The sequence below is a fragment of the Eublepharis macularius genome, chromosome 2 (genome assembly GCF_028583425.1).
Source record: "Eublepharis macularius isolate TG4126 chromosome 2, MPM_Emac_v1.0, whole genome shotgun sequence".
Lineage (NCBI taxonomy): Eukaryota > Metazoa > Chordata > Lepidosauria > Squamata > Eublepharidae > Eublepharis > Eublepharis macularius.
Genome location: NC_072791.1, coordinates 174,508,923 through 174,521,823, shown reverse-complemented (window position 1 = coordinate 174,521,823; position 12,901 = coordinate 174,508,923). Strand labels below are relative to the sequence as shown.

Genomic DNA, 12,901 nt, shown 5'->3' with positions numbered 1-12,901 from the left:
ATAATTTCCTGAGTGACCTCAACAAGTCTTTCTGTACCATGTATATGTTGATAACACCCAGGTCTACCTCTCTATCCTTGAACTTTCTACCACTATCTAATCCTAAATCTTTATGGTATTTCTGCTTTAACGATTTCATTACCTTCTCAAATTGGAGATCATGTAGGATGCCAAGTCAATGCAGAAAACAACATTGAGATTACCATACGCTCCAGGCCTAATAGAGATTAGGCAGTGAGTACAAGTTGAAGTTCCTCTTCATGGACAGATGTGTACATTCACAGTCATGGTGAATATGCACAATGACTAGTTATGTACTTTAGCTGTTCAACTCTACCCCAGAGTGAGAGAGAACATGCAGTGAAACTACTACCTTAATTAGTAAATAATTAGAAATTATAATAATGTGATTTCTCCTTTCTCTGTATCTTCCAGATGGAAAAATGTCCATTGCGCTAGATGTTAGTGATGCTGGACTGGTGCTACCAGAATCCTTCCTAGCTTCAGTTTTGGTGATGCATTTTATTTTCTTGTCACTTGCAATTCAGATAGAGAAATCAAAGTGGAGGCTTCCGGTTGATGGAGCAACAACTGAACATTTGGACTAAAAATTAGAGCAATACAGAATGTTTCAAAGTAGCCTCTGGGTCTGTCACGCTTACAAAGGGTAGCTGGAGGTTGGGAACTCTACAGTGAGAGCATCTGGTTAAAGCTACAGGTTAAAGCTTTTATCATTTTGCGTTTTTTTAAACACCCCAATGTATTTTTTTTAGATTTCAGATTTTTCTGAAAACCTGGGGCATTTTTCAGGTGTGTAGGAAGATCTGTCTTGTCCATTCATGGCTCCAGTCCACAGATTTAAGTATCCTTAGATCAGGGCCACTTGGCTATTAGTATATAAGATTTCAGGGAATCATGAATCTTTCTGTATTGTAAACATTTTCTGGCTTACATTTTATCTCATTTCCAGGATACTCTAGATTTTCTGTCTCTCAATCTCCAGTACAACTGTGAGAGGGAAGTAGGTTTCCAAAAGATGCTGAATGAATTGCAGGTAATTCTGAATAACTCTAGTTCATAACTGCCTCTAGACTTTATATATGGTCTCTGTTATGCAAATACAATCTATCTGTTTGAATTCAAGGCATTTATTATGAAAGTTTTTTTTCAGTTTTAATGTGTTAGATGTGCACTGAAGCATGTGTGTACACCTATGTTGCAGAGTGTGTGTGTGTGGCAAGGTTTAAAAGCTTTAGGAAAAAATGAGTCCTTGTATTAGAGGAACTCTATTGAGGCTACGAAAGAGTATAAACAACATTATGTTCTATCTATCTAGTTTACGATGCTGTGAGATGCAGGATCAAAAACAGAATATCACAATAATTATTCAAAGAATTACATTAAAGTGCAAAGTGATTGGAGCATTATTGCGATATTCTGTTTTTGACTTTACCTCCAGCTGTGGATTTGCCTTCAAGCGTTTGGGGCTGTGTTGCTGGGGGTGCCTCTGGTAGTTTGCGTGAGATGCAGGATGGCACATCCTGTACCCATGGTGGCAAGACGGAGAAAGAAAACAAAGGGAGGAAGGTGCGGTGCCAGAAGGAAGGGCGTCCCTGGGAAAACAATCTACACTTCAAAGAGATAGCACCAGGATAGTAGAAAGAAAGGATGGGACAGACTCTTGTCTTGACCTCTCTCTCTCTCTCTGACTCATAGTCCCCCTCTGAAACCTGAGATGAGGGACAGTGTAACAGTCCTTCAGTTCTTAGATAATGTACAGGTTCTCAAAAGAAAGGAAAAAAACACTTGGAACCCAGCATACCAAGTGCAAGTGATATTTTATCATGGTGAATGCAACAGTCTGCATGATTTTACTGATTGCATTACATAGAATTCTGGTGGTGACTCTTTCTCAAGAGAACAACATTAAGAAACAGCAACTGTAGCTACGTTTTGAATGTAGTGATGAATTCTAATAAGAGCCAAGCTACAAGTGACGCCTGACACAGGTTGGACACTTGTCAGCTTCCCTCAAGTTTTGATGGGAAATGTAGGCATCCTGGTCTTGCAGCTGTAATGGAGAGCCAAGCTGTAAAACCAGGATGCCTACATTTCCCATCAAAACTTGAGGGAAGTTGACAAGTGTCCAACCTGTATAAGACGTCACTTGTAGCTTGGCTCTAAGACACGCACAAGCAGAAGCACGTCCAGCAGTCTGCATGATCATCACACAGTCATCTGATTGCAGTATAATGGGTCCATTCCTCTCTGCTTTAGTAGTGATAAGAGAGGGTAATCCTGATAAGCACTCCCACATCTTTCACTCTACTTAATGCTTATCATGCTCACTTTAGGAATATGCCCCAGGAATACAAAGGGGATGCATAGAGAAACTACAGAATATGCTGAGGAACATCTAAGGAAAGAGAGAATCAATGATCTCTTGATGATTTCACTTGGGGGGGAGGAGATAGCACACTTTCTAAAAGCACAGAAGGATAAGCCTACCTTTTGAAATCAGTTTCCAACTCATCCAATCAGGGATAAAGGAGGACAATGTTTCTGTGATTTTTAGCTATGTAGAAAAAGCATTTTACCTGAATGTACCTATCAAAATATCCTTATCTATACAGCAGTACTTTGGATCTGATGACTTCAAGACACACCTCCTCTGGTTGTATAGCAGATACCAGCTATATTTTTACAGATTCCAAGAATATATGGTTTTGACAATTATTATTATGTTTATGTAGCAGAATGTGTTTGTTTTTTAATTTACAGCATGTCACGAAAAAGATGGAAGTGTTACTCTTCTCTTTAAAATTCCATGAATGTTCTTCCATGCAAGAAGATCCATTTGTAACAGTGGCTTCCATCTTTAGTGGTGAGTGCCTAACTGTGATCTTGAGTTAGAGAAGGAACTTAAGGAACAAATGAAATACAATAAAGGCAATATTGTGATCCCTTTAGGCCTGTTCTATTACAGAGAAACTTGCTCTGGTCTGAGGTGGGATTTCATTGAAAAACAACAACAGAGTTCAAGATGAATAAAGCTTAAAGATGATCAGACCTGCATAGAAATTCATTCTAGAGTCTCCCTTTGAAACTACGGTTTGTTTCAGAATATCTAGGCAAGCTGAGAAAGAAAAGCCTTCAAAGCTGCAGGGTGGGACTCTTTGTAGTTGGCTAATTCTATACCTTTCAACTACACTGATTGTTTTTTATATCTTTCAGCTATTAATAAAAATCAAGTATTGGCAATAGGATATGATATGCAGGACTTCCTGGACAGTTCATCCATTCAAACAGCTCGGTATATACTTTTAATTGTTAAATTGTTTGATTTTTTAAAATTATACTTTTGTGCAGTTAAGGCCACACAGGCTTTACTTGGGAGTAAACATCATTGAAGACACCAGGACTTACTTTTGCAAATACATACTCAGGATTGGACTGCAAGAATGTGCTGCAGGTGTTTTGTAACCTTAGACAATCAAATAATTCAGACAAGCAGCTATTTTGTATTATTTGAAAAAGTTTTGTTCTCCTGCAGATTACCAACACTGCTTCTTTAGCATGTATGATGAGCCCCTTGCTTGGTTGATCTCTCTACTTGCCACAAGTATTGTGGCATTTGAAATTAGTGAACTGTGATTATAATGGACAGTCACTGTGATAATGTATTATAATTGACATCATCACCAGGAACTGAGTATTTCAGGCTCTCCTGGGTCCAGTTTGTGTGTGTATGAGAGAGAGAGAGAGAGAGACCGACCGTGATTTGGCCTATATGAATGAACTTGGTGGATTCTTGGACTTGCATACAAACTCCCCTCTCCTTTTACCTCATGCAGGACTTAAAATCACCTCCACTTTTCTGGCAAACTATTGTTTTCTAAATAACAAACTACAGTTTGTTCTCTTCCTTCCTAATCAGGAAGGTATGGTTTTAAACCCTAGTGTAGAGGGAAGACAATAAGCTATTGTTTGTAATTTCATGAAACAGTCAACTATGGTATGCTACAGAAATGGAAGGGGCAAGGACTTAATGAGTCAAAAGATCTCCAAGGTTCATTCAACTATGGTTTGTCATTATGCTTGAACCAAGCCACTGTTACTTACTATACTAGCAATCCCCTCCCACACATATTCTAGTTATGTTTGTGTTGGAAATAATAACGTTTAGTACTTATGTTACTGAGAAAACTTGGAGCTAAACCATGGCAAAGAAGTTTTTGGTGGATATCATGCTGTCATGGTAATGTATCAATTGGGTTTGTATGGCCAGCTCCAGTCCCCTCTACACTGTAAATGGCCATCTGGTCCATTCTAATTATAACTTCAAAGTCTGTTGCTGTCATACTGGTTGGATGATCTTGGATCATCTGGTCACATAAAGTTTGCCTCATAAAGTGGCTTCAGCCAGGTAGTTTGACAGCTTGTGCATATGAAAGAAAAGGGACTGCAAACATTTATATTCCATAGAATTATTGAAAAATCTGCTAATCCAATTCAATATAAGCAAGTCTTGTGACATAAGCAAGTCTTGTGATATAAGCAGGGATCTCACTAACATATTTGGGATATCCCAATGAGTCAACAGAATAATTGTGGATTTGGGTAACAGTGACATTCATATACACATTCAAGAGGTTCATATACACATTCATATATACATTCAAGATTTCTACTGTGTTAATTTGCATGGAATCTGACTTTGAACAGAAGATTTTCATTGGAATAGCAGAATTCATACTGTCTTGCTTCATTTACAAGAATTCAGTTGAATAGATAGGGGTTTCATGTTCTAGATTTATTTCTGGTATGAAGATGTATCAAAAAATTAGTTATCCAGTTTGTGAAATTTTTACAAATCAACAGTTATATCAAACATGGGACATTGACAGAGATGTAATTATCATGAGTTATAATTATATATATTTATATATATGTTTTTATCCTCCCCCTCTTCTTTTAGCTTCTACACAGAAAATTTAGCCAGCCAACCAAAGCCGAAGGAAGCGATAATACCTGCCATCACCCACCCTTCATCTTATCAAAAGATTTGGGAAAAATTTGTTAACCAGTCTGAGTCAGACAGGGATTACTTTATGCACAATGTTTTTCCAAATGATTTCCTCTGGGGTACATCAACTGGATCCTTTAATATTGAAGGAGGCTGGGAAGAGGATGGAAAAGGAGAGAGTATTTGGGACAGATTTGGGCATCAGGGATATGTCCACATGAATCAAACAGCCGATATTGCATGTGACAGCTACCACAAGATAGAGTACGATGTCTACCTGCTCAGGGGCCTTCAGCCAAATATCTATAAATTTTCTCTGTCATGGCCTAGGATTTTCCCCAATGGCTACAGGAACAGCTTAAATCCTCAAGGAGTAAATTACTACAACAAACTCATAAACAATTTGCTAGATTCTCATGTTGAACCTATGGTGACTTTGTTTCACTGGGATCTGCCACAAGCTTTGCAAGATCTTGGTGGCTGGCAAAAGGAGAGCATCATAAGTGCTTTTGCAGACTATGCATCATTCTGCTTTGCCACATTCGGGGATCGGGTTAAACTCTGGGTTACCTTCCATGAACCCTGGGTCATTAGTTATGCTGGCTATGGCACCGGGCAGCATCCCCCAGGAATTGCTGATCCAGGAATGGCATCTTATCAGGTAACCCACAGTAGCTTGCTGCAATTAAGGAGTTGTGATGATTCCATGAAGACCATAGCTGCTTCTTTCTCCACAGGTGGGATTAATATTGACACGATTACTAGAAGGCATGGGAGGAGCCAGAGGGGAAAGAAGACAGGAGGTTGAAGAGAATGGCTATATTTTCTAATCTATAGCATTGAAAACCTTTCTACAAGTGTGTCCCTTGAATCGGTTTGTGCATCCTACTTACACACCCAGCCCTACCATGGCATGTAATTGAAATGAAAAAGCTAGATAGTGGTTATATTATTCATTTTAATTTGAAAAATGGATCTCTTCTGCTTTCTGCTACACACTAGTAGCATTCAGAAGCGACACATTTCAAGCAAAGGGCACCTTCTAATTTTAAATTTCATGGCATGGGAGCTGTTCCAGCATGGCTTTGTCACATTTGCTTGGTAGCCCATGTCATGGTTTCTTTCTGTATATGCATCATCCTTCCCCAGAAGTGGAGCAACCCAGATGTGGGAAACGGTCGTAGCATGGACTTTTCCCATATGACCTTATTTATTTATTCCCTTCATTTATACCTTGCCTTTCTCCCTAATAGAGACCCAAAGTGGCTTATATTGTTCTCTTCTCTATTTTGTCTTCGCAACAAACCTGTGATGTGAATTAGGCTGAGTGTGTGCGACTGGCCCAAAGTCACCCAATAAATTTCCATGGCAGTGCTGATTTGAACTTGGGTCTCCTAGATTCTAGTCTGACACTCTAACCACTATACCACACAGGTTAGGTTGACCTAAATAGTTTTATGATTCATGATGTAATGGAGTGCCACTGAAGCTAAGACAGGGAAGAACCCTTAAAGGTGTTAATAAGACTTTTCAGTTGAGAGAACATGTTCTTTCAAGGACTGAGGTCAGGGTAGGGTTGCCATGGTCAGGTTCTCCAAATCTGAATGACTTAATTAACACATTGTGCAAATTGTTTGCTAATTCAACAAACTCAGAACACATTAATTGTGCTCTCTACCAAATGCCCTGCATCTCCTCCACTAAACTACTACAAAATAGTTGTGGAAGGAGCATAGAAAATTTATTGTTACCTGATCTCTTTGCTCATGCCAGGATTTGCTCAGAGTCTCTTCCAAGACAACAGCAAAACCTCTCTGGGAGGAAAAAAAAGATAGAACAAGACTCTGTACTCTCTAGTCTCTGGTTTTCTTGCTCCAGCAATGATCCAAAAGTAGCAGTAGGCCCAGAACTGCTTTGTGTGTGTGTGTGAAATGTCATCAAGTCATAGCTGACTTACAGTGACCCCCATAGGGTTTTCAAGGCCAGAGATGAACAAATGTGGTTTGCCATTGTTTTACTTAATGAGAAAAGAGGTCTACTGTCAGGCCTGTAAAAATGCCCTTCTTCTTCTTCCTCAGCTGTCTAGGAGTCTGCTCTTCTTGGGGAGGGGGGTGCACAGAGCTGGTCCTGATGCGTATCCAGTCCTAATTTGGGTTTCTCCCAGAAAGCTGCAGCCCCTTCAAAATTTATAAATGTATTTAAGGTGGGGTGAAGAGAATGCAGAATACTTTTCAATATCTCACGTAGACGCTTTGTCCAAACCTGCTATCTGAGATTAAGTGGAGATTCCAAGGAATGCTTACAGGACTTTTTAATGAAAAATATGCACTCTACCTCTGGACTCTACTCAGTGGAGTAACTCACTGTTTTCTCTTCCCAAAAGGTAGCTCATGTTATTCTCAAGGCTCATGCTGAAGCATGGCATATTTATGACAACTCCTATCGTTCCAAACAACATGGGCAAGTAGGCATAGTGCTGAATTCCGACTGGGCTGAACCCAAGTCCCCAGGAAATCTTGAGGATGTGAAAGCAGCAGAGCGCTACTTGCATTTCATGTTGGGTTGGTTTGCTCACCCTATATTTGTTAATGGTGATTACCCAGACATCTTGAAATCACAGATCCAACAGAAGAATCAGCAGTGCTCAACTCTAATTGCCAGTCTGCCCGAGTTTAGTGACCAGGAGAAGCTGTTAATAAATGGGACTGCTGACTTCTTCGGTCTTTCCCATTACACTTCCTGGCTTATTAGTGATGCTTCAGCCAATCACAGCTGCGCTCCAAGCTATGAAAATATTGGGGATTTTTCCCAAGACGTTGACCCTTCTTGGCCTCAGACACCATCTCCTTGGATCTCTGTAGTCCCTTGGGGATTGAGACGACTGCTGAACTTTGTGTCTCAAGAATACACAGGGACAAGAATCCCAATTTTTATAGGAGGGAATGGTGCACCGACTGATGGAGATGATTTTATTAATGACACGAAGAGATTGGATTACTTTCGTCTTTATATCAATGAGGCTTTAAAAGGTAGGGAAGTTCTTGTGACTTGGGTCAGCAGACAACCATGAAACAAAATTGAAATTACTTCGTGCAGTTATAGTTAAATAATTAATTGGCTTCTTGTCCCTCTCCCTTGACATCATTAGATAACCAAGTTCTAATCATTTTCCAAGACATGACAAATATTATACATAGGAGAAAGGGTGTACACAGGAGAAATACTTGCTGTTTGAAAAGGACAGACACAATCATTTGTTGACTTTCGCACGTTAAAAATGACTGAGAATGTGGCCTAAGCCACTTAAATTAACATTGCATTATTTGAGGACATTTAATTAAATTAACCGTTTTGCTGCCTGTCAATGCAGCAGGATGATATATGATTTGAAAAATATGTTTAATGTATATATATGTGTGTGTGTTAAATAATAGCATATGATGTATATATGTGTGTTAAATAATAGATCTGCCTAGTTAGCTATAGTATCTTGTGACATATATAGAAAACGCAGAGTCAGATGGCCTAGTGACTAGAATGTTGGGCTAGGAACTGGAAGGACAGGGTTAGAGTTCCCACTCTGCCATGGAAGCTCAGTGGGTAACCCTGGGCCCCTTACGAGCTACTCCAGAGTGTGCAGTCACATATTGCCAACCCAATAAGATGCCCAATCTTCTGGGGATCAGATTGGATAGGAAATACCAACATCACTCTTGCCTCTCTGATACAATCCAAGATTCCTGTATTAATATTCTCAATAATATCAGAATCAGGAACCCTGTTGAGGATGCAGAAATGGCCATGTAGGAGGGAGTGCTTTCCAGCTGGTCCATGGTGCACCTGCCCTTTAAATGGCCATTATTTTAATGGAGAGGCTAGGTCTACCACCCATTGGAATTAATGGCCCTTTAAAGTTTAAAGGGCAGATATGCAGCTGATCAGCAGGGGGAAGACACTTTAAATAATGAGGTAGACCTGGCTTCTAGAGTCCAAAGGCCAGATCTATCACCACTGCTTCAGGATCTAGTTTACAACCTGGACTTCTCCACACTCTTCTGTTTAAGTAAGTAGGATGGGATGCAGAAGAGAGAAGGTACCTGCACCACTTCAGGCTCCAGTTGGCATCCTGATGGAGCCCACTGTACCCATTTTGTTCTACTCGAGCTGTAAACTGGAGCCCAAAGTGGTGTAGGCACCTTCTCTCCCCCCCAATTCATCCTACTCTCAGGATGAGATACGAAGGAGACAGAGCCACCTCTCTGGGCTAAATTTTTTTTCCCTTGCAGAGTTCACATGGCATAATTGCTAGAATGCCAGACTAGGAGCTGGGAGAACTGGGTTGGAGTTCCCACTTGGCCATGGAAGCTCAAGTGTCGATATTTCACTTCATGAAAATGAGTCAAAGACTGAGAATCTTGACACAATTTCTAAGTCTTGACACCCACAGAGGCTTGCCACAGAACTGCTACCCAAGCTAACCTATTTATATACTTTTCTGTAACCTGGAAGTTCGTTTCTGGAGCCAATCAGAATTTAAAGTCAAGAGTGAAGGTGACTCTTGACCAAGCACTGCAAAAATCTAGATTAAAGGAGTTTAGCCTGCCAAAGGAGAAACCAGAAATAACCTATCAAGAGCACTTGACAGTTTCGCCAAATGATAGAATTGAGACTGGGATTCAGTTTCCTTTTGCATCTCAATTGATTATCAGATACATATCTCTCCCTTCTTGGAATATGAGAATCTAATTGCCCCATTCCAGTGAATAACTCTGCGTTATTTTAAAAGCATATATATCCTTCCTAACTTAAGTACATGCCAGTAATTGAAGTACCTCTAATGGGATGGAAGCAGATTTGATGGAACCGGATTGACTACCACAGCAGAAATCTGCTTCTTCACTTGAAGTGCTATCATGGATATAGTGGGATAGAAAAGAAAATCTGTTAGTGGTAGAATTGTTATGTTCTCACTAGGGCAAAGGATCTCCTGCCCCCAGCAGGCCCTTCCCACCACTACTAAGCCTGGTGGCTGGAGAAAAATAGGGGGTGATAAGATAACCACTGTCCTAATGTGTTGATGTCACTTCTGGTGCAAGGGGGGGCATACCAGTGACATTCTTGCATTCAATCAAAACTTTATGGCCAAAACAGAGCTTTGGCCAAATACTAGAACACTGCTGGCAATGTGATGACATCATTTCCGGTCACACTAGAAGTGACATCAACATCATTGCATTGCCAGGGAGGCCTTCCTTCCCGACAGTGAGTCTTCTTCAGTTGCTAGCTTTGTTCTGGCAACTCTAGTTTGTGATCACTTTTTGAAATATTTAAATTGTTTAAATATCTTATTGGAAATGATTACAATCCAGCTAAATTGCATTTTCTTTATTGACAGCTATAAGAATAGATGCCATTGCTGTTCAGTCATACATTGCCCGATCTTTGCTTGATGGTTTTGAAGGCTCAGCAGGTTATAGTAAAAAATTTGGCCTCCACCATGTGAATTTTGAAGATGCAAACAGACAAAGAACACCAAAAGAATCTGCCTATTTCTTCTCCACTGTTATTGAAAACAATGGGTTTCCTACTACAGTCAAGGAAAAATATCTTCAGCCATTCAGAAAGGACATGCCCATGTTTCCAAGATTACCTAGCTTACCAGCTTCTGAAGTTCCCTCAAAAGCAAAAGTAGTTTGGGAAAAATTCTCAAACCAGACTGATTTTGAAAGAGATTTGTATTTTTATGGCACCTTCCCAGATGATTTTCTGTGGGGCGTTTCCTCTTCTTCTTTCCAAATTGAAGGTGGTTGGGATGCAGATGGGAAGGGCCCTAGCATCTGGGATAACTTTACTCATGTTCCAGGGAATATTAACAACAATGATACTGCAGATGTAGCTTGTGACAGCTACAACAAAGTAGATGAAGATCTTTATTTACTGAGAGCCTTAAGAGTGAACACCTATCGCTTTTCCATTTCATGGCCTCGAATTTTTCCCGATGGAAGAAACCACTCCATAAATAGCTATGGTGTTGATTATTACAATCGGCTGATAGATGGTCTGCTGGCAACAAATATCACACCAATGGTCACTCTTTACCATTGGGATCTGCCCCAAGCTCTGCAAGACATTGGTGGCTGGGAGAATCCAATATTGGTTGAGCTATTTGATAGTTTTGCAGACTTCTGTTTTCAGACCTTTGGAGACAAGGTCAAGTTCTGGATTACGTTCAATGAGCCTCTCATGATTTCATGGTTAGGCTACGACGTGGCAATCTTCCCACCAAATGTGAAAGGTGATCCAGGTTATGCACCCTATAAGGTTACTCATACAATACTGAAAGCTCATGCTAGAGTCTACCACACCTATGATCAGAAATACAGAGAGAGTCAGAAAGGTGTAATTTCTTTGAGTCTCAACATTGACTGGGTTGAGCCAAAGACCCTTAGTGATCCCCGGAATGTGGAAGCAGCTGATCGTTTCCTGCAGTTCCAGGCAGGATGGTTTGCACACCCAATTTTTAAAAATGGTGACTACCCAGAGGCCATGAAGTGGAAAGTGGGGAACAGGAGTGAGCTACAGAAACTGCCATCATCCCGACTTCCAGTTTTCACAGAAGAAGAAAGAGAATATATTAGAGGTACAGCTGATGTATTCTGCCTGAACTATTACACCTCACAGATTATAAAGCATACGACAACCAGGCTAAACCCATACTCTTATGAGAATGACCAAGAGCAAGTACTGGAAAGTGACCCTTCTTGGCCTACCTCAGCACTGGAAGGAATGAGAGCAGTGCCCTGGGGGCTTCGGAGACTGCTAAACTGGATCAAAGAGGAATATGGCAATCCTCCCATTTACATTACTGAGAATGGGGTTGGGATAAAAACTAAGTCTGATATTGATGATTCCAGCAGGATCTTTTACTATAAAACTCACATCAATGAAGTTTTGAAAGGTACAGTTGTTTTAATAATTACTTGGGTATATTATCTAGGTGTAGTTGCCAGACAGATCATCAACACAATCAGAAAAACAAATTGTAAGTTTTTATTTCTGAATCCTTTTTCAATGGTGAATTTTTTCAAAGGTGGCTATAAGAAGCACTAAAATATAACTTACAGTTATTTTAAAAAATTTAAAAATACAAAACTAGTTTCAGTATAATCTGTTTCAGTTGCCATTAACAAAAAATAATCAAACATTGATCAAAATATAAAAAGATGGACAGTGGTCTAGAGATACTCATTCCTCTCCATGAGGCACAGAATGTTGAGGGTGGGGGAGGGGGGTTGACCTTCTTATCCATATTTTTACCCCCCAAATGCAGGGTGACGTGAGATTTTAATGGCTCTGACCCCGCCTGCCCCCCAAACACACACAAACACTCATACGGTGCAAGGAGTTAGAGGAAAAACACACTCCTCTCGAGTCCCTGCACTGTACTGTTCAGACTTAAGGCAAGATGAGCAGCTTCCTCATCTAGTCCAGAAGCTCAGCAGTCTTGGCAACTGCCCTATAGTGCTAGACAGCTGAGGTTCAGGCCTAGACAAGCACAACACTGTTTATCCCCCTCCCTTGCAATTGCTTGTGGGTTGCCAATGTACTAAATATTAATTTTAATCTTATACAGAGCCAAATATGTACTCTTTTGTGAGTTCTCAATGTAGTAAATATTATTTTTAATCTCATAGAGAGCCAAATATGTACATTTTTAATAAAAACCGAGATTTGAGGATTTGCTGTCATGGAAATGCCTGGTTGTAAAAGAAAAGGAAAATAAAATACTGAATTTTCCCACTTGTCAGGGTCCTTCTAATTAAAGTTGCAGTCCTATTTAGACATTACATTGAAATCAGTGTGACTTACCTCCAA

At 40.1% G+C, this 12,901-nt stretch overlaps 1 protein-coding gene across 1 annotated transcript in view; it reads left to right on the top strand.

Annotated features, from left to right (window-relative positions):
- The window catches only part of LCT (lactase), a 28,546-nt gene that overhangs the window by 2,575 nt on the left and 13,070 nt on the right, over positions 1-12,901 (top strand). The window contains exons 2-8 of the mRNA XM_054971768.1: positions 436-512; positions 971-1,054; positions 2,782-2,884; positions 3,235-3,313; positions 4,979-5,687; positions 7,410-8,055; positions 10,422-11,984. Coding sequence (XP_054827743.1) covers positions 436-512; positions 971-1,054; positions 2,782-2,884; positions 3,235-3,313; positions 4,979-5,687; positions 7,410-8,055; positions 10,422-11,984 — 3,261 coding nt within the window. The remainder of the gene's footprint in view (positions 1-435; positions 513-970; positions 1,055-2,781; positions 2,885-3,234; positions 3,314-4,978; positions 5,688-7,409; positions 8,056-10,421; positions 11,985-12,901) is intronic.